This window comes from Candoia aspera, chromosome 10 (assembly GCF_035149785.1).
Source record: "Candoia aspera isolate rCanAsp1 chromosome 10, rCanAsp1.hap2, whole genome shotgun sequence".
NCBI lineage: Eukaryota > Metazoa > Chordata > Lepidosauria > Squamata > Boidae > Candoia > Candoia aspera.
Window position 1 is genome coordinate 23,144,319 of NC_086162.1, and position 21,289 is coordinate 23,165,607.

General features: G+C 47.4%; 1 protein-coding gene across 2 annotated transcripts in view; it reads left to right on the forward strand.

The window, feature by feature from the left end:
* The first annotated feature begins 5,854 nt into the window (after positions 1 to 5,854).
* AXL (AXL receptor tyrosine kinase) overlaps positions 5,855 to 21,289 on the forward strand; it is a 49,558-nt gene continuing 34,123 nt past the window's right edge. For both annotated transcript variants that reach the window (XM_063312582.1, XM_063312583.1), the window contains exons 1-2: positions 5,855 to 6,249; positions 15,758 to 15,956. In XM_063312582.1, the coding sequence (XP_063168652.1) occupies positions 6,144 to 6,249; positions 15,758 to 15,956 (305 nt within the window). In that variant the 5' untranslated portion in view covers positions 5,855 to 6,143. The remainder of the gene's footprint in view (positions 6,250 to 15,757; positions 15,957 to 21,289) is intronic.

The following is a 21,289-nucleotide window of genomic DNA, read 5'->3' on the forward strand; positions in this document are numbered from 1 at the left end:
CCAGACTGTCAAGCGCATGCGTAGCACTGAGGAACTGTTCAGCCATTCAAAGAGACACAGATCGGGACCGCCTTAACCCTTGGGGGTTATATGTCTGGGTTTTTCCCACGCTTCTTCAGTTTGTTAGGATTCCTGTTAAGTACTAGCAATAAATATTAGAGACCAGTTCCTTGTCTCAGTGTGTTTCCTGGTTGTTAGGACACACACGCTCCATTCTATTTCCACCACCTTCCCCTCCCGTCTCCCAAAAATCTCTCTCCTGCAGTATTGCTTCCCCCAAAAAACTTTCCTGACTCACAGGTCAATCCTTAAAGTCACTTTCCCCAACTGGGGGCCTTCCAGATGTTAGTTTCCCTAATTCCCAGCTGGGACAGTTGCTCTTGGTTGTATGTCAACGTACTCTGGCATGAGCCGGAAACTTTTTAACAGCCCTGGAAGCCGAATGCAGGGGTGTCCGCAGGGAGGATGGAGGTAAAAAAATTCAAGATATTGGCCATGGTTACATGGTTGAGGCTGCCATCTTGACTTTTATGACCCCCCTGCAGAGACCTCTGGCTGAAGAGGGAGGGAGGGAATACAGATGAACTGATGGGTATCCTAGCAGCTGCATTGCTGTTAGAAGCTGATGAGTAGCATATTTAATATTTCAAAAAATAGGAGCTCCCTAGCTGGGCCGGAGAAAGCTGTATGGTTAAGCACAAGCAGAGAACTTGTGTTGTCTATGTCTGTTTGCTGTGTCCAGTTCCAGCAGTCCTACCAAAGGAGCACTCTGCAAGCTACTCTTTAGCCCAGGGTTTCTCAACCAGGGTTCTCCGAGAGGTCACTAGGGGTTCCCTGGGAAATCACGATTTACTTAAAAAACTATTTCAAATTCGGGCAACTTCACATGACAGAGGTAAGTTTCATTCTTTGTTTTCAGTTTAAGAACCCTGTTCGTGCATGTATACAGGCCTACCCATGAAACGAATGTAATAATTTTGTAACGTCTTCTCTATCTTTGAGCCTGAATGTGCAGGGGTTCCTCCCCCGAGGCATGAAAAATATTTCAAGGGTTCCTCCAGGGTCAAAAGGCTGAGAAAGGCTGCTTTAGCATACACACAATCAGTCTTGCTCTATCAGGTCATTTTGTCCCCTGGCCGAGATTGATTTTTACCTGTCTGATAACAGCCTGCCCAGCTGTGGCGCCAAGACTCTGCTCAGCTTGGCCCAGGGCACTTGTGTTCGAGTCCCTTAGCCAGAGAATTCCTCCCCAGGCGGCCTCTTTCTTTGCAGGGATGCAATTCTGCAGGGTTGTTGAGCTAAAATAGGCAGCAAAATAGGGACATTAGCATCTGTTTTGCTTTTGAAAAAAATACATCAAAATACTGAAATACAAAATACAAAAAAAATGCAGTCACCTGCTAAAAAGGGTGAAAGGCTTGGCTCTTCTGCTGGTGGCACCACGGAGACCCACCTATGGTTTGGTTTGGTTTTTAAACTGACCCCCCCACCCCGTCCAGGAAACTTTTATCCAGCTCTGACATAAAGCAAAATTACAATTACTCTTGGTGACTTTGTGTATCTCCAGGAATTGGCAGTCTATTATTATTTTTATAATAATTTTATTAAAGTTTACCCATTGTTGGAAGGAAATCTTACCAGGTCTGTTCTGAGCCAGGAATGAAAGTTCTTAGGCGATTGCTTGAACAGAGATGATTTGATTTTTCAAAAGCATGTACAGAGTCTGCTGGTTGGAGGTGGCCACACTTGTATTTCCCCCACAAGCCCTTTACACAGGAATGCTTGGCTGCTGTTATGAAGCTTCTTGCCCTCTGTGAACTTCTGAGAAAAGTGCAGTTTACCAGGGTTCAGGGAGGGGGGTGCTGTGATCAGCCCCCCTGTGGTTTGTGTCTCCTGTTCTGACAGTCCAGGTTCCCTGCAAGGCTGTGGCTTTGTCTACTAGCCTGGACTGTCCACCTTGGAAGGGATCTTTTGTGATTGGATTATGGAGATCTGGTTGGCTGTTTGCCTGAAGGGGCTCTGCTAAATTCTGTGAAGGAGCGACCTTTTGTTTTCCAAGGTTTCTGATCAAATCAGAAGGGAATCCTTTGTCTAAACAGCTGGGCTTCCTTATACATTTTGATCTCTGGCATCCCCTTTTGCATCGAACCCATTCTATTTTGTAACTTTTAACCTTTTCCTTTGCTCAAGGAGAAGGCAATATTGGGGGAAGCAGTGGTTTGAAAATGCCAGTCAGAGAGAAGGGGTGGGGGGGTTGCCTCGAATCCTTCGAACACCATGCAAAGATAAAAAAACTAATGCATCCTTTCTTGCAATTGGCAGTTTATTGATCTGCTATCCGGTTTCCCTTGGTGGTGAGTTAAATGATTAACTGGGCAAACAAACATTATTTGGGCTTCCACAAAAACACAGACAATGGGGCATTTTAGGGCCTCTTTATCTCACCTTTCATTTATCAAGGGAGGGATGGGGGGGGCTTGGCTGCCCTCACAGAAGAGAGAATTGGGGAGCTAACAGGGTGCCAAGGAGCAGAGGAGATGAGCAAGAAATCAGTGCCAAAGTTTCAAGGTTCCACGAGGTTCTTTCTCAGGTTCCCTGCAATGGAACAAGCTGGCTTTCCCTCTGAAGGTGTTCTCTAAATCTTGGTGGTGTTGGCTTTCCAAGGTTTTCTGATTCCATTGAAGGGCAAACAAGTGGGCTGGACTAGATGATCTCTGAGGTCCCTTCCAACCCTTCCATTCTATGTCGAAATAAATTTCACAGCAAAGGCTGCCATTTGTGAGTTGCCTGAGCTTCTGCAGACTACAATTCCCAGCATCCTTTGGGAGAAGCTGCAGCCAGCAATCCACTTTCAAACTGCCCCATGGTGGTTCTGTGCCCCCACTCTGTGTGTGTGTGTGTGTGTTTATTAGTCTATGATGAGGTTCAAGCATGATGTTTAATCTGGCTTTGCTTAACCACAGTTAACTGAATAAGCAACAGCTGGCCAGGTTTATGCAGTGAGTCCTTGCAGAGTGTGGTAATATAAAAATAATAAAAATATCCATAAAAACACAATATGCCAAACAATATTAAAAAAAAATATGCCAGACCAAAAGCCATCAACCCACTTTATGACCTGGTTCACACCCAGATGCATGATGTGATGTTAAGCCATGCTTTGGGGAACTACGATGTGCTGAATAAGCCACAGTGCCTGAATTCACAAGGAATGCTTCGTCAAAAAACAGCAAATCAGATGTTTCCCATGGCTCAGGCAGATGTCTTTGTGAAGGTCTAGGCTCTAAAGAGATTGTAGGAGAAGAGCTGTGTCAATCTAGGCTGGCAAAAATTAAGGAGACTGATAGCAAAGATGGTGGACTTCAACTCCCAGAATTCCCCAGCCAGCATTGGTTGAAAACATTGCTCTAATCAAGGACAAAGACTTCACTTTTACTCTAATGGTGGTGTTTTCTTATGCCCAGAAAGGCTTTCAGAGGCTCTTGGACCAGCAGAGGCATCCACAGAGGGGAGGGGAGGGGGGCAAATGACAGAAGCAGGTGACATAATGCAAAGCTTACCGCACCCACACAAAAGAGTGTGCAACAGCAGCCTGTTGCTTTCTTTGTCTTGCAGACACCTCCGTGAGCCGGTCGGCTGCTGCTTTCCAAAATCTCAACTTGGCAATTAATATTTCGACACCTGAGCGATTGCAGTTAAAGAGGGAAAGAAAAAACACAGATAACATCAGTGGCGTCTGCAGGTTGGGGGTCAGAAAAGTCGAGATGGCCACGGGGTGCAACTCGCACATTGCACGTGAAAAATAGGTGGAGCATCAACCTCACTGTTGTGGCTGCATCTCAACTTCTTTGCCCACACCCTGCGGGCCCCCTGGACGGTGTTGGGCCAAAATGAAATCAAATCCATTTTTTCCTATCTCTCCCTCCCACTTTTATCCAATGCTCCCTGTTTATGGACTTCTCCCATAAAAGTGGAATGGATTTTTCCCTTTCTCAAGCTACCCCAAGTTATATGGGAGCAAAATGTAGGCTTACAGGTGCTCCATCATAGTTTTCAAAACTGAATCTCCAGATGGACCCCATCAATTTATCTGAGCCTGGAAAATGGGGTTGTAAGCATAGTTTAAACCAGGGTTGTGTGTGGGTGGCAAGAGACTGACACATTCCAATATTGACATCATTGGATTTGATGAGTTAGATTTATATCCTGCCTTCCCTTCGGCAGTTCACGCTGGCATGCACGGCACTCCTTCCTCCAATTTTCTTTGCAACAACCCTGTGAGGTATGTTGGGCAGAGAGAGAGTGCAAATGGATACCTACCATCATCTTTTCAACACATTTTTTGGTTACTGGCTAAAACTGACACCCTTGCCTCTGCATAGGTCACCTAAATCAGTGTTTCTCAATCTCAGCAACTTAAGATGGGTGACTTCAACTCCCAGAATGCCCCAGCCAGCATGGGTGGACTTCAACTCCCAGAATGCCCCAGCCAGCATGAATTCTGGGAGTTGAAGTCCACCCATCTTAACGTTGCTGAGCCTAAGAAAAACTGACCTAAACGATGGTAAAGGAATTAACTGACATATATGTACTAAGGGACTAATTCCTGGTCAGCACAGTTCTCATTCCAGCTTCAAAATGTTGGCTCCTCTGAGTCATGCTTCTCCAAGGGAGAACAAGTACGGGCAAATTCAGAGGATCAGAAATGTGTCCGTTCAGAGGGGATTTGTCTTGCTTGGGTAAGATGAGCCAACTGTTTAAAACAGAAACCAGGGGCTGAGGCATTCCTTTTGGGGTTAGGCTAACACAGTTTACAGAAAGTGCGCACTATGGCTGGATTTCATCTGCTGTATCACAGGGGAGATATCCTGAAATTCCTTATGGCTTACATAGCAGCATCAGCCAGCTAGATCTCCCCGCACCCCTTATCAATTTGAGGGTCCTTCTACACAGAGCATCAGAGACAAATACTTTCAAGAGTGTTTACATTCCAGAAAATTGACGAGTATTGATTTCATCCCGCTCCTAGACTTATGGAAAGAGTGGCTCCGTGTCTTAGTTGGGTGCAATAAACTTTATATTTTGAGTTTGCATTGTTTAACTTTGCGGGCAAGGTTGTCTGCTGTCTGGTGTGATTGCACCGTCTCGAAAGTTGGGGCAAGTTGTGGGTTTTTTTTTCTCTCTCTCTTTTCTCAGGGTGCCCCTATCCAGGCTGGCTTTCTCACCGGGGTGTTTTTGCGAACTCCTCTTTTGGGAATGTGGGTGAGTATAACTTTAAGGAAGATTCTTCTCTGCTTTTCTCCTCTCCTCCTCCCCTTAACCCTGCTGGAGCTGGATGGAATTTGGACCCCCTTCCCTGCTTCCTTCTGGCTTTTCCAATGCAGCCAGTCTCCCACCCCTCACCCGCCCCAATCCAGCCTGCTAATCTTTCAGGCCTCTGCTGCTGCTGCTGCTGCTGCTGCTGCTGCTGCTGCGGCTATCAAACAATATTTCGGCTGTGTGTAGGAGTGACTGAGTCAGGGACGGAGTGAAGAAAGGGAAGGGATTCTTCCCCCATTTTTTTTTCTCTCTCACTCTTTCTTGTCTTTGGAGAAGTTGACTTTCTTGAGTAAGCAAGTTTGTTATATGGTCTGTGTGGGCACTTCAGGCAGATCACCCGTTCTGTCTGGGGTCAGAAGCAGAAGGAAGCGAGAGCTGAACACAGGCGAAAAATAAAATCAGGTGTGCATCTGAGACCTGAAGAAATGCAACCCGGGGAGTGACGAGGGAAGCCAAGTCGTGCAGGAACTTTGAAAAGAAAAAAAATTATCTTGGCTAGCCCTAGAATTCCACCCCCCCCCTGTTCTGTTTTTCTTTTTCTTTTAATGATACGGACAAATGTTTTGAGTTGGGAAATTATTCCGAATTTCCAAAGAAGTTTTGGCACGTGGGTGGGGGGGACCAACTTTGGATCCATCATTCCACCGACCTCTTGGGTGCTGACTTCACTGCAGATTTCGTCACTTGTTTTTGGATACAGGGCTCCAGCGACAATTTCTCCTTCGGGCAGCTGGCTCCTGGGGAGAGAGTTGCCCCAACTGATTTTTCTGGATTCTCGCCCTCCTCTTCCACTGATGAGCCATTAGACTGCTTCGGGAGCTGGGATGTTTCTCGAGGGGGCTCTTCGCTGTCGGAAGATGGGCCAAGTGAGCCGGTGCTTCTTCTCTTGTCTGCTGGCCTGGTGGATGGGCATCAGCAGCACCCAGGAAGGTGAGTGTGTGCGTTTGGGTGCACCTTTTCACGTGATCTGACTTCTGTTGCGTTGGTGTCAGGATGGAAGCTGGGAGAAACCAGAGATCCCCCAAAACAGGGGTGATGCAAGGGGCTCAAATGTGGGACATGGGCTGGGCAGAACCAGTTTCAAATTCTACTTGATGCACATCGCTTAGGGAGAAGCGGGTCACTATACGGCAGCCTTGGTCTACTGTGCAGTGTGGTTGTTACGGTAAAAGACCTCTCCCCCCCCCCCTTTGGTTATGATACTTAGTAGATCCCTTGGGCAAGATGTTGTCTCCCAACTCCAAGGCTGGTGTGAAGGTCACACGTTGTTTTCCCTTCTGTAAGCCACTTGGAACTTTGTTAAGATAAGATAAGCCAAGCCTGATTAAAGGGGCTAGTAGGAACATCAGGGTGGCATCCCCCATTATTCTCTGCAAGCTGGGACTAGGGTTTATGCATTGCAACGACCCATCACGTGGATTCAGTCTAGCATGTCGTGTAAGCCCAGCTATGTGGTGCTTAGTGGGTCGTGCGAACGCTGCTTGAGAGCCTCTTGCAACCTGACAACCCCATCCACCCTGGCTTATTCAGCAAAGTCTAGTTAAACACAAGCTGCACCCCCCCCCCATTTGTGACAGCTTTGAGGGTCTTTGGCATTTTAAATGCTGCTCTCCTCCGCGGCCCAAGTCCCACGCTCGGAATACACCATCTCTCCAAGCCAATAGATCCTTCGACAGGGTAAGTTCGTAAAAGAAACTGTCCCCACCTGTCCCTGCACTTACCAATTCCAGGAGCCCATGCTCTGATCTACTCTTCAGCTCCAGCTGGGCTCCAGCTGGGCTCCATCAGTTGCTGGAGACGGTTAGGTTCTCCCCTGGTTGCCCCTGGATTTAACTTCAGAGGCGAAACTGGATTCTTTTGATTTGAAAGCTGCAAAGAAAATACGAAGTGGTAACAGGCCCTGGAAGGAATTTGGGGCAGCCAGCTGGTGCTCGCAGGTCCCTGGAGGAACTTGGACCCTCTGATCCTGTGAGTGGGTGGTCCGCGGAGGTCAAAACCAAATCCTAGCCCACTCCCCAGCTTGAAATCCAAAGGAGTCTGCTAGCCCCTTTTCCGACTAACAATTTTTATTCAAAGGCATAAGCGAAGGCTATATAGGCTCATATAGACTAACACCTTCTTCCTACCATGTCCCCAACTTGAAATCACTGCCATGGGGCTCACCCACCGGCGTGCAACGGCCCGGATGAACAGGTTGCTGCCAGAAAAAAAATTAAAGTTTAGAGAATGGCAAATGGTCTTGTGGCATCCTAACAACATGCTCCCAGAATGTCTGAGGTTTGGGCTGCCAAGGAACATCATGGCTCTTCACTGTCCCTCTGGATTCCCATGTCCGTGATGTGCCCGTTAAATGGGATGGCAGGAGCGAAGAAGGAAAAAGGGGGAGGAAGATAAAAGGATAACAAATGAATTTAGCAGATGTATGCTTCCTGCCGGCAGAGCCATTTTCCCTGGATTAAGGCTTTTTCCAAAGTGGATTTCCTTATAACGGGGAAGATCAGGAATAAAGTCATGGTTGGTTGTATTAATCTGAAATAAATGTGGGTGAATGGGAATCTATGTCTGGCATCAAACTGGCAGGGCCAGATTCTCAACCGTGACATACAAGCAGTGCAAATAGTGAAAAAACTTCATGGCTGTGTATTAATAGACACTCTATTTTCTACCGGATAGTGTACACTCATAAATCACATATATTGCCATCAAACACATCCAAAAGAACAAGTGCAACAATAGAACAATAAAAGCTGTGGCAATGGGGAGCCCGGAGCATTTTTTCCCCAATGCACATGTTTTGTTCTTGAAACATCATATCTGCAGCCAAAAGATTGCTAGCCTATGGTTGCACTGCAAAAGTGGAGAAACAGCCCAGCCTTTTCCTCCTGTGGTTGATCTCATGGCGCTCCTTCATTGCAGGGTTGAAGGGCAGGTGGGTGTTCAGAGGGAAAGTGACGCAGGCTTGAGCTGATGCCCTCATGGCCAGCTGCACAACTGGATAGATTTCCTGAGTTTTTTAGAGGGTGGATCTGTAAGCTGCCTCGTTGTTCAAAGCAGGGGTGTCTGCAGAGTAAGGTCAAAAAAGTCAAGATGGCAGCTGCGATGGTGCAAATGAAGCTCACTTGTTTTTATGTCCTGCCTACCCTGCAAATGAGTTTGACTGAGACTCCCATCAGCACTGCGCCTGATGCTGATGGGTCTGGATGACGGGGATTGCATATAAGCAGGTGGAGCTTGGATTGTGCCATTGCGACCACCATCTTGACTTTTTTGACCAAACCATGCAGACACTCCTGGTTCAAAGCAATGAGCCATTAACGTCAGTTATTTCCCATGTCCCACTTGAGCTGCCTGCCCCCCCACCCCCCACAGATGGCAGATACCAGCGGAGATACTTAAAGACAAGAATATCCTATCCAAGATGAGTCCAGCTTTTCTGAGCCTGGCGCCTTCCAGAAGTGCAGGGCTCACAGCTCCCATAAACTCCAGGAATTCTGGGAGGTGTAGTCCCAGGCCAACTCAGAATTGAAGTCCACACATCTTCAAGTTGCCATGGATAAGAAACACTGACCTAGTGGGAACAGGCTGAATTCAACCCAGTACAAAGATTCATCAACTTTTATTCCTTTCTCTCCTCTCTTTCCTTCTTGCAACCCCCCCACCCCAGACCACTCTGTTCTGTTGATGTGCATCTTGAGGAGACATAAATATGCATCTCAGCCCATCATCCACTGCCAGAATATTGGCTGATGACCACAATGTTTCATCCCAGATGTCTGGAGGGCATCCTTTGGAACCCAACTGGCAAAAAAAGGGGGGGAACAAGTTCCCATTCCACTCTCTGTCCCTCCTTGCTACCCCTGGTCACTCTAGCTTGTTGGGACTACAACCTCCATGCTTCCCTGCCTACCTAGGAGATGCTGCCTAGACTAGGGAAGGAATGCCTTCAGCTTTAATGCAGTTTGCAACAGTCCAGCAAGGGCACATGGACAAGCGTCACCTTTAGGGATACCCTGGGAGGACATTGGACATCACAAATAACGTCTTCAAGGAAGTCCCCCCAGACTTGGGGCGGGGGCTGTGGAGGGGTGGAGAAGAGTTGCTCCTTATCAAGATCCACTCTGCTTTTCTCACACCCCTTCCTTTGGGGGGATGAGCTGGGCCTGGGAGAATCAGAACAGCCCACATTTAAAGAAGGTCTCTCCCAGCTGTAGCCGGTGGTGCTCAGCACCATCCTAAGCTGTGCAGGGCCAGAAGTGGGGTTTGAAAGGAACTAAGATGATCGTCCCCTGTTTTTTCCTGGGAAGGGGGTGATAGCTGTGGCTTGCATGGCTATGTGTCCAGTCCTCCTCTGAACTGGCTGCCCTGCAGATGAGTTTGTTTGTGACTCCCATCACCGCTGGGCCTGCTGCCTGCTGATGGGCCCAGTGGTTGTGCATGATGGGGACTGTAGTCTCAACTTGCCAGCAGGGGCAGGGAGGTAGACTAGATCTTTTGGATCTCTCTCCTCCTCCCTAACCCTGCTGCATAAACACAGAGACCTCTTAATTTCACAACAGTCCTCCAAGGTAGGTAAGGAGGAGAGTGACAGTTGGTCAAAAGTCAGCCAATGAACTTTGTGGCTGAGCAAGAATTTGAACCTGGGCCTTCCTACCTCTAACCTGGCAGATAATGGCTTTATATTTAAATAGTTTTTAAAAGAAAAGCCCATTAAGAGGGAAAGCTTGTTGACAGCGCTTTGCCCTGATGGCTTGGTGGAACCTACATGTTCAGAAGCAGGGTATCTCTGAAGAGCAAGTGCTGAGGGCAAGCGACGGGGAGGGCTACGCCTTGGTTGCTGTACCCATGAACTTCCCAGAAAGATTGGACTGGAGCTGGCAGAGTTTATACGCTGGGCACAGCTCATCATCATCTTTGCGAAGTTAACAGCGCTGAAGGAGAAATTCCAGAACTATTATTAATTGCAAGAACCGTGTAAAAGAGAAGAGGACTAACAGAGGGGTGGTTATTATGCAGAGTCCACAGCTATGCTCCCTAATTTGAGATCCATGTGAGAAAATAATTAATACAGCGCAGGTTTCATCAGTTGGGTGCTTGTTTCCAGAGACTGCTGGGCATACGCAGAGCTCCGATTGCAAGCCTGCTTGTTCTGTTTATGGCAGGCTGCTTTATGCCACTTGGCTGAGACGGCAGTTGCCAGCCTACTAGGGAAAACAGAGTTTGTCTGCGTCTCTGGCTTTCATGCTGGCTAGATCCAAAGAAGTTAGAAGGTGACACTTTCAGGCCACCAACAATCCATCCTCTGGTTGTTCAGACTGCAGGCTGGTTATTTTATAACGCTTGGCTGCGATGAGTTTTTCTTTCGTGTGATGTCCTTTACTTGTTTTATGTGTTTGATCGTAAGCCGCCCAGAGTCACATATGTGAGACGGTGAAGGTGAAAGGTCCCCTGTGCCAGCACCGAGTCACGTCTGACCCTCTGGGGGGACGCCGTTTTCTTGGCAGACTATAGCGGGGTGGTTTGCCGTTGCCTTCCCCAGTCGTCACCTTCCCCAGCAAGCAAGCCGGGTGCTCCTTTTACCGACCTCGGAAGGAGGGAAGGCTGAGTCGACCGGAGCTGGCCACCCGAGAATCCGGCTTCCTCTGGGATCGAACCCGGGTCCTGGGGAGAGTTTCGGTTGCCATACTGCTGCCCACCCCTCTGCGCCACACGAGGCTTACATGTGAGATGGGCGGCTGTATAAATCAAATCTTAAGGGGAAAAAAACTGGACCGCTCGTCACGGCCTAGGGGTGGGGCTGGCCAAACTGGTGGGCGACTTTCCTTGCAAGAAAGGTCGGAGGATGAGCAATTTGGAATGCCACATTCCAAACTTTTCATTTGGCTTGGTGACTCATTCCAAGCTGGAAGAGCAGGGAACTGGGTGGAGGTTTTGAGCGGGGGTGGGTGGGTGGGCGGGGAGGCTACAACCAGTGGGACACCGAGCTAACTTTTTGGGTTTGCAATAGCGAGTCGAGAGGGGAGTTGAGGCTTGCTCCAATTCTTTCCCACTGGGGCTGGGAGAGGTGGATCTGTTTACATCACTCGGTGCAGTCATAGTTCATAATAGGACGCAAAAGTGTTCAGCCCTGTGCAGCGTGGCCAAAGAAGCCTGTTTCTCCCTGTTCCGTTCACAATAAGTCCCAATTTTCTGGCTGGGGCAACGCTGAGCGAGTATCTCCAGAAAGATGATACACATAGCACTTTAAAAAAAAAAAGTCATTTTCATCTGCGGGTTGGTAGGGGAATCAAAACCCAAACCAGGAAGGTGTCTGTATAAGGCAGCCTTTCTCAACCTTTTGACCCTGGAGGAACCCTTGAAATACGTTTTCAGGCCTCAGGGAAGCCCTGCCCATCCAGGCTCAAAGATAGGCAAGAATCCTGGTTGAGAAAGCCTGGTGTAAGACTAACCAAAGCAGCCCAAAATGGCATGCTAGATGTTTGAGTTTGATGTTCCCTAGCTTGGATGTTCCAGTGGCTGATCTTGATAAGCTCACTGGGTGTGGCTCAGGGTACAACCTGGATGGGAGACCACAAGGAAATACTAGGAGCTGTAGGCTAGCTAGGAGAAGGCGATGGCCAACCACTTCCACCTTGTTGCCCCAAAGTGACTTGGATGCATGTATGCAGTTGCTAGACCAGTGTTTCTCAACCTCGGCAACTTCAAGCTGTGTGGACTTCAACTCCCAGAATTGAAATTCTGGGAGTTGAAGTCTACACAGCTTGAAGTTGCCGAGGTTGAGAAACACTGTGCTAGTCGTTAGTACTAAAGATGTCCCCGGATGGATTTTGGATTCCTTAGCTTGGGCCAGAGTAATACGGATGGCAGATGTCTGCCCAGGGGGTTATAATCGGTTTCTGAATAAGTGGGCGAGGCAAGAGGGAAAAGAAAAAATGCAATATTTCTTGCTTAGGGCTGGGAACAGATTCAGGGTCTGGGCGTAGGCAGGATTCTCGCGCTCTCCCCCCCACCCCCATCTGCCTTGAGAAAGGAACAAGAGGCCCCAGGATGAACTTTGGGCTACTTCCAAGTATGGCACTTCTGTTTCTCAGGCCCTGGAATTTGTCCCTCATTCCTCAAGGGTTAAGTCTGGCTCGCAGGCAGGATCTTCTCAGATGGATTTATTAACAAACCAGAGACCGCCCGCCTGCCCCCTCTGTCCCATAAGCCCATCCTTTCCAGTGGCCTGCGCATCGTGGGGACAACGGGCTTGTTTTCACCAGCCCCAGCGGGCTGCCACACTCACTCGTCAGCCTGAGAGTCAAGGGCTGGATTCACACAGCAGTTTTGCCTGGCCTTGGCTGGAAACTGTTCACTTGGTTTTCTGGTTTTGCGCACGGCCCCTGGGGGCCTCAACGTGAGCTGGGTTGAGAGTGCATGCAGAGTGCAAGGGGTTGCTATGTGGGAGTGCATGTCAAGTGCATGTTGTGGTAGTTGTGAAGGGTGGGAGATCTGTCCATCCTTCCTTCCTTCCTTCCTTCCTTCCTTCCTTGCGACATCATTGCATCAGAAATGCCAGATATAGACCTCTCATTGCTACCACTGCATTCTGGCCCCGCTCTCACCCTACCCGTTTAGTTGCCAATATTTCTGCCCCAAAGATGTTCACAAACTGGATAATTAAATTATGCAGGTGGGGAGTGTTTTTAAAAAGGTTGATGAAGAACGATAGGCAGGCAGACAGACAGACAGACAGACAGATAAGAGAGGTGACTGCAAGAGAAGTCAAAACAGTAAGTTGGCACTGTGACTGCGCTACTGAAGCTCCACCTCTTTTTCATTGTGTTGCGTAGAAAATGCACATCAAAAAGGACTTCAGTGGCGTGGGGGTAGCTGCCATCTTACTTTTTTGAGCCCTCTCTCTCCCCCATCCCTGGACAGCCTAGATTAGTGTTTCTCAACCTTGACAACTTTAAGACCTGTGGACTTCAACTCCAGAGTTCCCCAGCCAGCATGGCTGAGTGGAGAACTCTGGGAGGTGAAGTCCACAGGTCTTAAAGTTGTCAAGGTTGAGAAACACTGGCCTAGATAGATAGATAGACAGACAGACAGACAGATTACAGTGATCAAGAAACTTAACTCCGTAAAGTTCATTTGTACTAGCTAGAAATTTATTTATTTATTTATTTATTCATTTATCAAATTTGTCACCACCCATCTCCTCCCACTGGAGGGACTCTGGGTGGTTTACAACAGAATACTCAGTAAAACAATAAATATATGAGATGCCTTATAAAAATTACATATCAATGCAGAGAATGCAGAAAAAAGGAGAAGAAAAAATTCAACAGCTGAATTTCTGCCGTACAAGTCAGTGTGGAAGTTTAGGGACAAAACCAGGAGCGCTTCAGCTCCTGAACAAATAGCCAGCCACTAATAGTGAAGGAGCCTGGGGGCTGTAGTTCAGCAAGATGTGGACCACCACAAGTTCACCACTGTCAGCCCTCCAAGGTAGACCAGACTAGGAAAACAAAGTCAAGCCTGCTAATACTGCTTTTATTACAAGGTTATAGTAACAGAATCTTGAGAGCCCGAATGCACTTCCCCCTCCCTCCCTTTATCTCCATAAGGACTAGAGAGGGCCTTGTCTGAGACGCCTTCTCACGTTACAGTTTTGGCCCGGACTCAGATTTCTTTTATCTCTCCTTTGTCTTGGTTGCGTCTCTTTCTCCTGTCCCTCAAGGCCATTCCCTCTGCTCACAACTTCCACTCCTCTATCATGGATTGTAGTTCTTGCAACAGGCAGGGCTGCAAATATTCCTGATGACCATTAGGTGACAGTCAGGGAGCTCTGCATCTCTATGCCACCCTCTGATGGCCATCCAGATTTTAACAGCCCAGATCTGGGATTTCTACCAAGGCAAAGGGCACATCCACAGTCGCAGTTCTGGCCTGGTCCACCCTGCATCTCTGTGGGGTGCCATGCCATACCAGAGCCGTCATTAGATGGGTAGGGCTGGCATAATGCAGCTGTGGATCGAGAAGCATGTACAATTGCAGCCAACCAGATCGGAATGCCACTGTTCTCTCCAGCTGCCCCAAATTGGTACATTCCAGAATGAGAGCCAGTTTGGTGTAGCGGTTCAGGCATCAGGCTGAAAACCGGGAGACCGTGAGCTCTAGTCCCGCCCTAGGCATGAAGCCAGCTGGGTGACCTGGGGCCAGCCACTTTTTCTCAGCCCTAGGAAGGAGGCAATGACAAACCACTTCTGAAAAACCTTGCCAGGAAAACTGCAGGGACTAGTCCAGAGAGGCGCCAGAAGCCAAAAACTGACTCAAAGGCATACCCCCTCAAAAAGAAGGAGAGAACTTGCAGGGGAGTTTGAGTCTGTTCTGCTCCTGGGCTTTTAAATGTAGGCTTGATCTAAGGTGCAAGTTAGACAGGTTGCAGTGGGGTAAAAGTCTTCCCCAGCTGAGTTCTGCAGAAGGAGCTACTCTTATGGACACAAGATCCAGTCTAGCGGTAATTGTCATAGTAGCTGCAAGAGCTGTTATAACCTGTGCAGGTTGTGGGTTCTCCATCTCTGGGGGTTGAAAGAAGGGGCTGAACAGCCGCCTCTCACGAATGATTTAGTTGGTTTTCCAGCACCTTGCAAAGGGTTGGACTAAATGACCTTTGTGGCCCCTTCCAACTCTATGATGATCTATTATTTTGGTATGTAGGCGTCCCCTAAATAAGATCTAGGATGCAGTTTGAGAAGACCTAGAATTATCTTGCCATCTCAAGGCACAGCTCTGGAAAATATAACTAAAATCATAGTCATAATAATGACTTCCTTTTCATAATCCCCAGCTGATTTTCAAGATGTCCGCACATCTTCCTAAACCTTTCTGTACTTTGCTTGGATTTGCCTTAGCATGATGTATGAACCCAGCCAGTTGTGGTTTGTTCAACAAACCCTGGTTAAGCACACTTGGCTTGCTGTGCTGTGTGAGTCAGATCGCACACTCCATAAAGCTATAAATCCCAAGATCCCCACAGGGAAAAAAAAACCTACAACAGAGTTCAAACAATTTAAAGCTTTGTTGCTGTGAAGATGGGTTGCATGAGGTAGTCCTTGTTTAGTGACCACAACTGGGACCAGCAACTTGGTTGTTAAGTGAAGTGGTTGCTAAGTGAAACTGGGACTGTGCTTACAATCTTCCTTCAGCTTTCCTTTGCTTTACAGACCTGCAAAGATCATAAATGCAAGGATTGGTCGCAAAGTTACTTTTTCATCACCATCCTGACTGTGAATGGTTGCAAAACAAGGCAGTCGCTAAACAAGGACTAGCTGTATAGGCAAATCCTCCGAATCAAGCTGATATGGGGACTTGGGAGCTAAATTCCTCGTTTCTGTTGTGATGTTGTGCCTCCCTTTCTCCTGATTCGGGGACTTCAACCCCCTCTCTTTCCTTCTAGCTGGATACTTCCAAGAAAGTCCTTCAAACCTGACCTCGTCTTTGGGAAAGGATGTGAAACTCTTCTGCTCTGTTCTTGCCCTGGGTGAGGCACCGGAGATCAGCTGGCTGAAAGATGGCGTGGCCTTGGAATTTGCTGATAGTAACCAGGTCCAGGTGCCTTTAGAAGAAGACGAATGGATGACCACCAGCGAACTGAGGTGAGCATCTGACAACCTGGCTGGCCGGACTAACAGGCCGGCTGATCCGATGGGAGCCAGTTGACCAATACCTTGAAAGCTTGGCAGAGAAGACCATTCTCGCTGGTTCTGGATGGGGCACTTGGCTCTCCTGCAATTGGCTTGGTTTATGCTCAGTGTATTGTGTGGTTTGCCAACTAGGGTTTAGGTGCTGGCGTGCTGTGCGAATATCACCCACTGCTGCTTCTTTCAGAGTAAATACTTCAGCGTAAGGCAGGGTTCCCCAAAGTGGTCTGTATTGTTAATATATTGTTTTCTACTACAGATTAAGGTTACTATGGTAACTAATCATTTTGGCGGGTGAAGAGGTTGAATTTAATTGTCCCCTTTTCACGTGTTAATGGTTGCATTGCCTAAGGGAGGAACTTGCCTGAACTTGTTTTAGTTTCATTTTCCCTTCTGTGTAGGCTTGCAGAGAATATGCAGCTGAGAGAAATCTCCCCTCTCAGCAAACAGCCTTTAAATATGTTTGTTTTCTGTAAATAAAATTATTTTTATAGAAATGCCTGGTGTGTGACTTTTCTGATCTCTCCTGGGCCAAAGGCTTTCTAGCACTCTGCCAAAATGTATCACCCTCAAGGGTTGATGGGAGTATCCAAGGGGTCGATAAATGTCTGGGGGTCAATAGGTGGTTGATAAATGATGGAAGGTCAATTGGGGTCAGTCAATCCATTGGGGCCTCTGTAGAGCTCCACGCCAGCCCCTAGTCATGAAGGAGAGGTGGCTGGTGGTGAGACAGTGTGACCCAGGGTTGGATGGTCAGCTGCCAGCGAGAGCAGCCTTGCGTTGTCATTATTATTAGTAGTAGTAGTGGTAGTAGTACTATTGGTTAAAGTAGTATTTATTAAATTATTTTCATATAATGTTTGGGGGTGTATGAACAATCTCAAACTTCATGAAGGGGTCGATGAGCTGAAGCATTTGGGGACCCCCCAGTGTAAGGTATGAACCCTGTAGCTAGGTTTGCATGTCACACAACACCATAACGTGGTTTGTTGGGTTCTACCATGTTCTGGGAACCTGGCCATTGTAGCTTGCAAACCGAAAGAAGGTGCCTGGCTTAGGAGCTGCAGGACCGGGCCACTTAGCTCTGTCCTCCAGCAGGGAGCCAGTTTGGTCTAGGGATTAAGGCACCAGGCTAGAAACCAGGAGACTGAGAGTTCTAGTCCCGCCTGAGGCACAAAAGCCGGCTGGGTGACCCTGGGCCAGTCGCTCACTCTCAGCACCACCCACCTCACAGGGTTGTTGTTGTGGGGCAAAGAGGAGGAGGAAAGAGTATTAGGTATGTTCGCCGCCTTGAGTTATTTATAAAAATAATAAAGGCTGAATAACAAATCTAAAAAAAAAAACTACCGCCTTCCCACCCCATAGCATCTGTGCCTTCCTCTGGTAGGACTGGCCCTGCTTGGCTTCGGATCTCTGTGAGCATCATGGCAGACGAACAGGTGGCCAAACCCAGCCATTTTGTACTATTCAGCAGAAAATGAAATGGAGGAGGCCCCAGTGATGCGGGAATCCCATGTTGGGGGATGCTGGTTCTATTTACAGGCAGAATGGACAAAGGTCCTGGACTGGAATAAGGGCATTTCTGAAGCCCGGAAGAGTCAGCATATGTGTAGCAAGTGGCTTTCATTCTGATTTCTCCTCCTGAAGTCGGTGGTGGCTGGGAGTGATGGGCCTTGAAGTCCAAGCAATCCAGGAGGCCCCAGAGCAGAGATGGCCACCTTTGCCCCAAAAGAGAAGCAGAGGCAGGCATGTGAGAGAAGCTGTTCTGGATGGTGAAGAGGAGGGAGAAGAGCTGAATCTCCAAAACGGCTGCCTGTCCCATCCCGAGGACGCCTCCGGGCATGGAAAATGTTGAAGTCATCCTGGCACGGGCAAAGTTCATGGCAGCCCTCCTCCACGTGAACGGGTCCTTCTCTTCCTCATGGAAATGGGAGTTGCCTGGCTGGTGGTGGGGCAGGGGGCTTGAAGTCTGCTAGCTGGCCCGGGATGGTTTAATATGACTCACAGGGAAAGATGTGTTGCAGTTACTCAACTGCAGAGCTGGGGACCTGGGTGGAAGTCCAGCTGGCTGGTGCCTTTCTGCCCCACATGCCCTTCTTCGGCATTCTGGACCGGCAGGCCAAGTCACGTGGGGGCGGGCTGGATACTCACTGGAAGCCTGTGAGGGGTGTGTGTGATTGTCCACTCTTGGCAGGGAAGCTTGGAAGAAGCAGCCGCATTTCTTTGTGGGGTGGCACTGCTTCCAACTGCCTCTCTCCTTGGCCTTACCCTTGGGGCAACTCTTTAGGCTGTCAGACAAGGGTTGGGTTCGCTCAGCACCCTAAACCTTAACTTGGCTTGTTTGGTTTGCAGTATAGCATCACATGTGAACCTAGCCTATTCTGGTTTGTTCACAAACTGCTGTTTAGTGCAATGTGTGAGTTCACCTATTGTGTGAACATAGTTCTCTCTAGACCAGTGTTTCTCAACCTTGGCCACTTTAAGATATGTGGACTTCAGCTCCCAGAATTCCCCAGCCAGTGTGCTGGCTGGGGAATTTCAGCATGCTGGCTAGGGAATTCTGGGAGTTGAAGTCCACATATCTTAAAGTGGCTAAGGTTGAGAAACACTGGTCTAGACTGATGCCCTCCAGATGTGTGCGAGGTGTCCTAGACAGCTGGCACTAAAGCTGTGGTCCTTTGAAATTACCTATTGCATTCTCCAGCTCTTATGAGGATCACGTTTAGCTTTTTACACCGAATCTTCTTTCTAACCCCATGAGGGATAGAAACTTGATTTTTAAATGGAGGCTAATCACTCACTACAGGATGAGCTTATCATACCAAATTACCCCACTGGGCTGTTATTGTTGTTAGTGAGGTCATCTTCTTTGAAATCTTTAAAAACTGAGATGTATATCTTTTTTATATATATATAAAACTTTATTAAAGTTTCAAAATACAGATAAAATGCAAAATATAGAAAAGATTGAGGAAAAGACTAAGAAAAAAGACAAACTACAAGGTGCAGAAATAGTCAGAAAGCAATACAGAAAGAGTGACTTCCGACCTTCTCCAGCACAGGTACAAATACAGTACGTAATACATTAATCTCTTACTCTAAATCAGACCCTAGTAAACTATTTCTATAAGCTATAACAACTTCATCGTCAAAACCCCAAATCAAAACTTCATTTTTTTCAGATAACAAGCAGAAAACCCAGGAACGCTTTCCGCGTAGAAACAAATCCAGCCAAATTGTTTCCTCCTATCAATGCTGTCAGTTTTGCCATCTCTGCCAGTTTCATTAATTTCACCATCCATTCTTCCACTGTGGGAATTTGTGCTGAAATGTCTATCCTGACTATATTTTATAGGACAGAGCAGAGCTTCAGTGCCATATCAGATGACATCTGATGCCCCGGTCTGTCGGTAGCACCTGCTGAACAGACTCAAGAAAGGAGTTTTCTTCCCTCTTTCATTTTCAGGGTTAAAATTTGGACCTCTCTGTTCCTCTTGGTCCAAAAATGCCATGGTCCATACTTAGCATCACCGATGAGTACCCCTGGTTCAGATTGATTGGGGTGGTAGCCCAGCTTTCCCTGGGGTACAGGAAGCGTGTTCCCGTTTTAGAGTCCTTGAAATTTTGAGAATGAAATTCCCATAATCAGGTAATTTGACAATCTGAGGATGATTCTCAGAAACAAATGCCTTTATATCCCACCTCATGATGTTGCGTGGTGATTGCCCATTTCTTAATTACCCATTTTTTAATTGCCCATTTTTAATTGACTTTGCCTCATTAGTTATGTGGGATCAGTGAATCTTTTGTTTTAACTTAAGTTTCTTTTTCATCGTTCTTTTTTTGCCCCGAGCTTGGCGGTGATTGGCCTTGAAAAAACAAGTCTACATTCGGCTCAGTTTTGATAAACCACAGGGAAAAACGTGTTTTGCTGAAACAAACAAAAACAGTTTCAAGGAACTTCTGTGAAACCAACCCCTAAAACAAGCAGAATTGATACTTGGTTTTCTTTGCTGACCTTGCACATGGGAAAAGAGGCAGTTGGTCGCCAGGAGGAGAGAAACGAAAGAGGAAAGGACCCCGATGTTAAATATGTAAAAATTCCTGACCTTTCCCTGATGATAAATGTCACCTCCCCACAAAAAAATCTTGAAAACTCTCCTAAAGTCGCCGTAAACTGCATTTCCCAATCTTTTGCTGCCAGCTGCATAAGACTGCAGCCCTCTCGTCTTTAATCTGCTTTGCCAGCCCTTGCATTGGCTGCAGGTGTGGTGAGGTATTGGCAAAGGAAGGTCAAAAAAGTCAAGATGGAGCCGCAATCAAAACCAGCCCCCTTTTTTCTATGCATCACAGCCGCTTTGTTTAAAGACCGGCTGGGTCTCTGGGGATGTTAGAACTTGAGACCATTTTTTTCACCTTTGGCTAAAAAAATTTTTGTCCCTGTGGGTCCAGCCCCCGTGGTTCGTGGAGACCACTTTAAGTGGTTAGAAAAAGTCACTGGCAAACCTCATTCTGTAGAAGTCTTGTTGTGGAGACCCTTGGCTCAAGAGGCTTTGCGAATGGCAGAAGTATCCTTAAGCAGGGAATTTGGGGCAGAGAGGTTCAGATCGATCTAAGTCTGGCTCTCAGCTTTGCGGGGTGTTTTTCAAGTGATTACGTGCCTCTTATCTCTCCTCCATTATACTCCTGAAATTTTAAATTTCTCTATGCATCTGATGTTCCTGAAAGTTTATGCCTGTGCATAAAATGCGTTAGATGGAAAAGGTGCTACCAGAGTTGTCTGGATTTTTTTTTCAAACAACAAGAAATGCACAACGTTACAACTTTGGGCTAACATAAATCTGAGTCTGATCACCCCAAATATTCACTTGGGAGAGTTTGTCTGGGATGAGCCTCACCCTGGTTTAAATCCTACATCCTTTCAGCCGCTCCATGCATCTGATGAAGTTCACAAAACCTTATATAACCTTGAATAAAATTTCTCAGCTAAAAAAGGTGCTACCCGATTCATTTTGATTTCTTTGCTACTGTGGACTAACGCAGCCCTCCTCCTACAGCCCCTTAGGTCAGTGTTTCTCAACCTTGGCAGCTATAAGATGTGTGGACTTCAGCTCCCAGAATTCCCCAGCCAGCTGAAGTCCACACATCTTAATGTTGCTTAGCTTGAGAAACACTGGCTCAGGTGATAAACCAGCTCAGGCATGGATTTCCTGTGCACCAGGTCTTGTGGCCAACATGGGCTCTGTTCAAAGCCACTTCACTGACCAATATCCTCATCTCTTCCATCC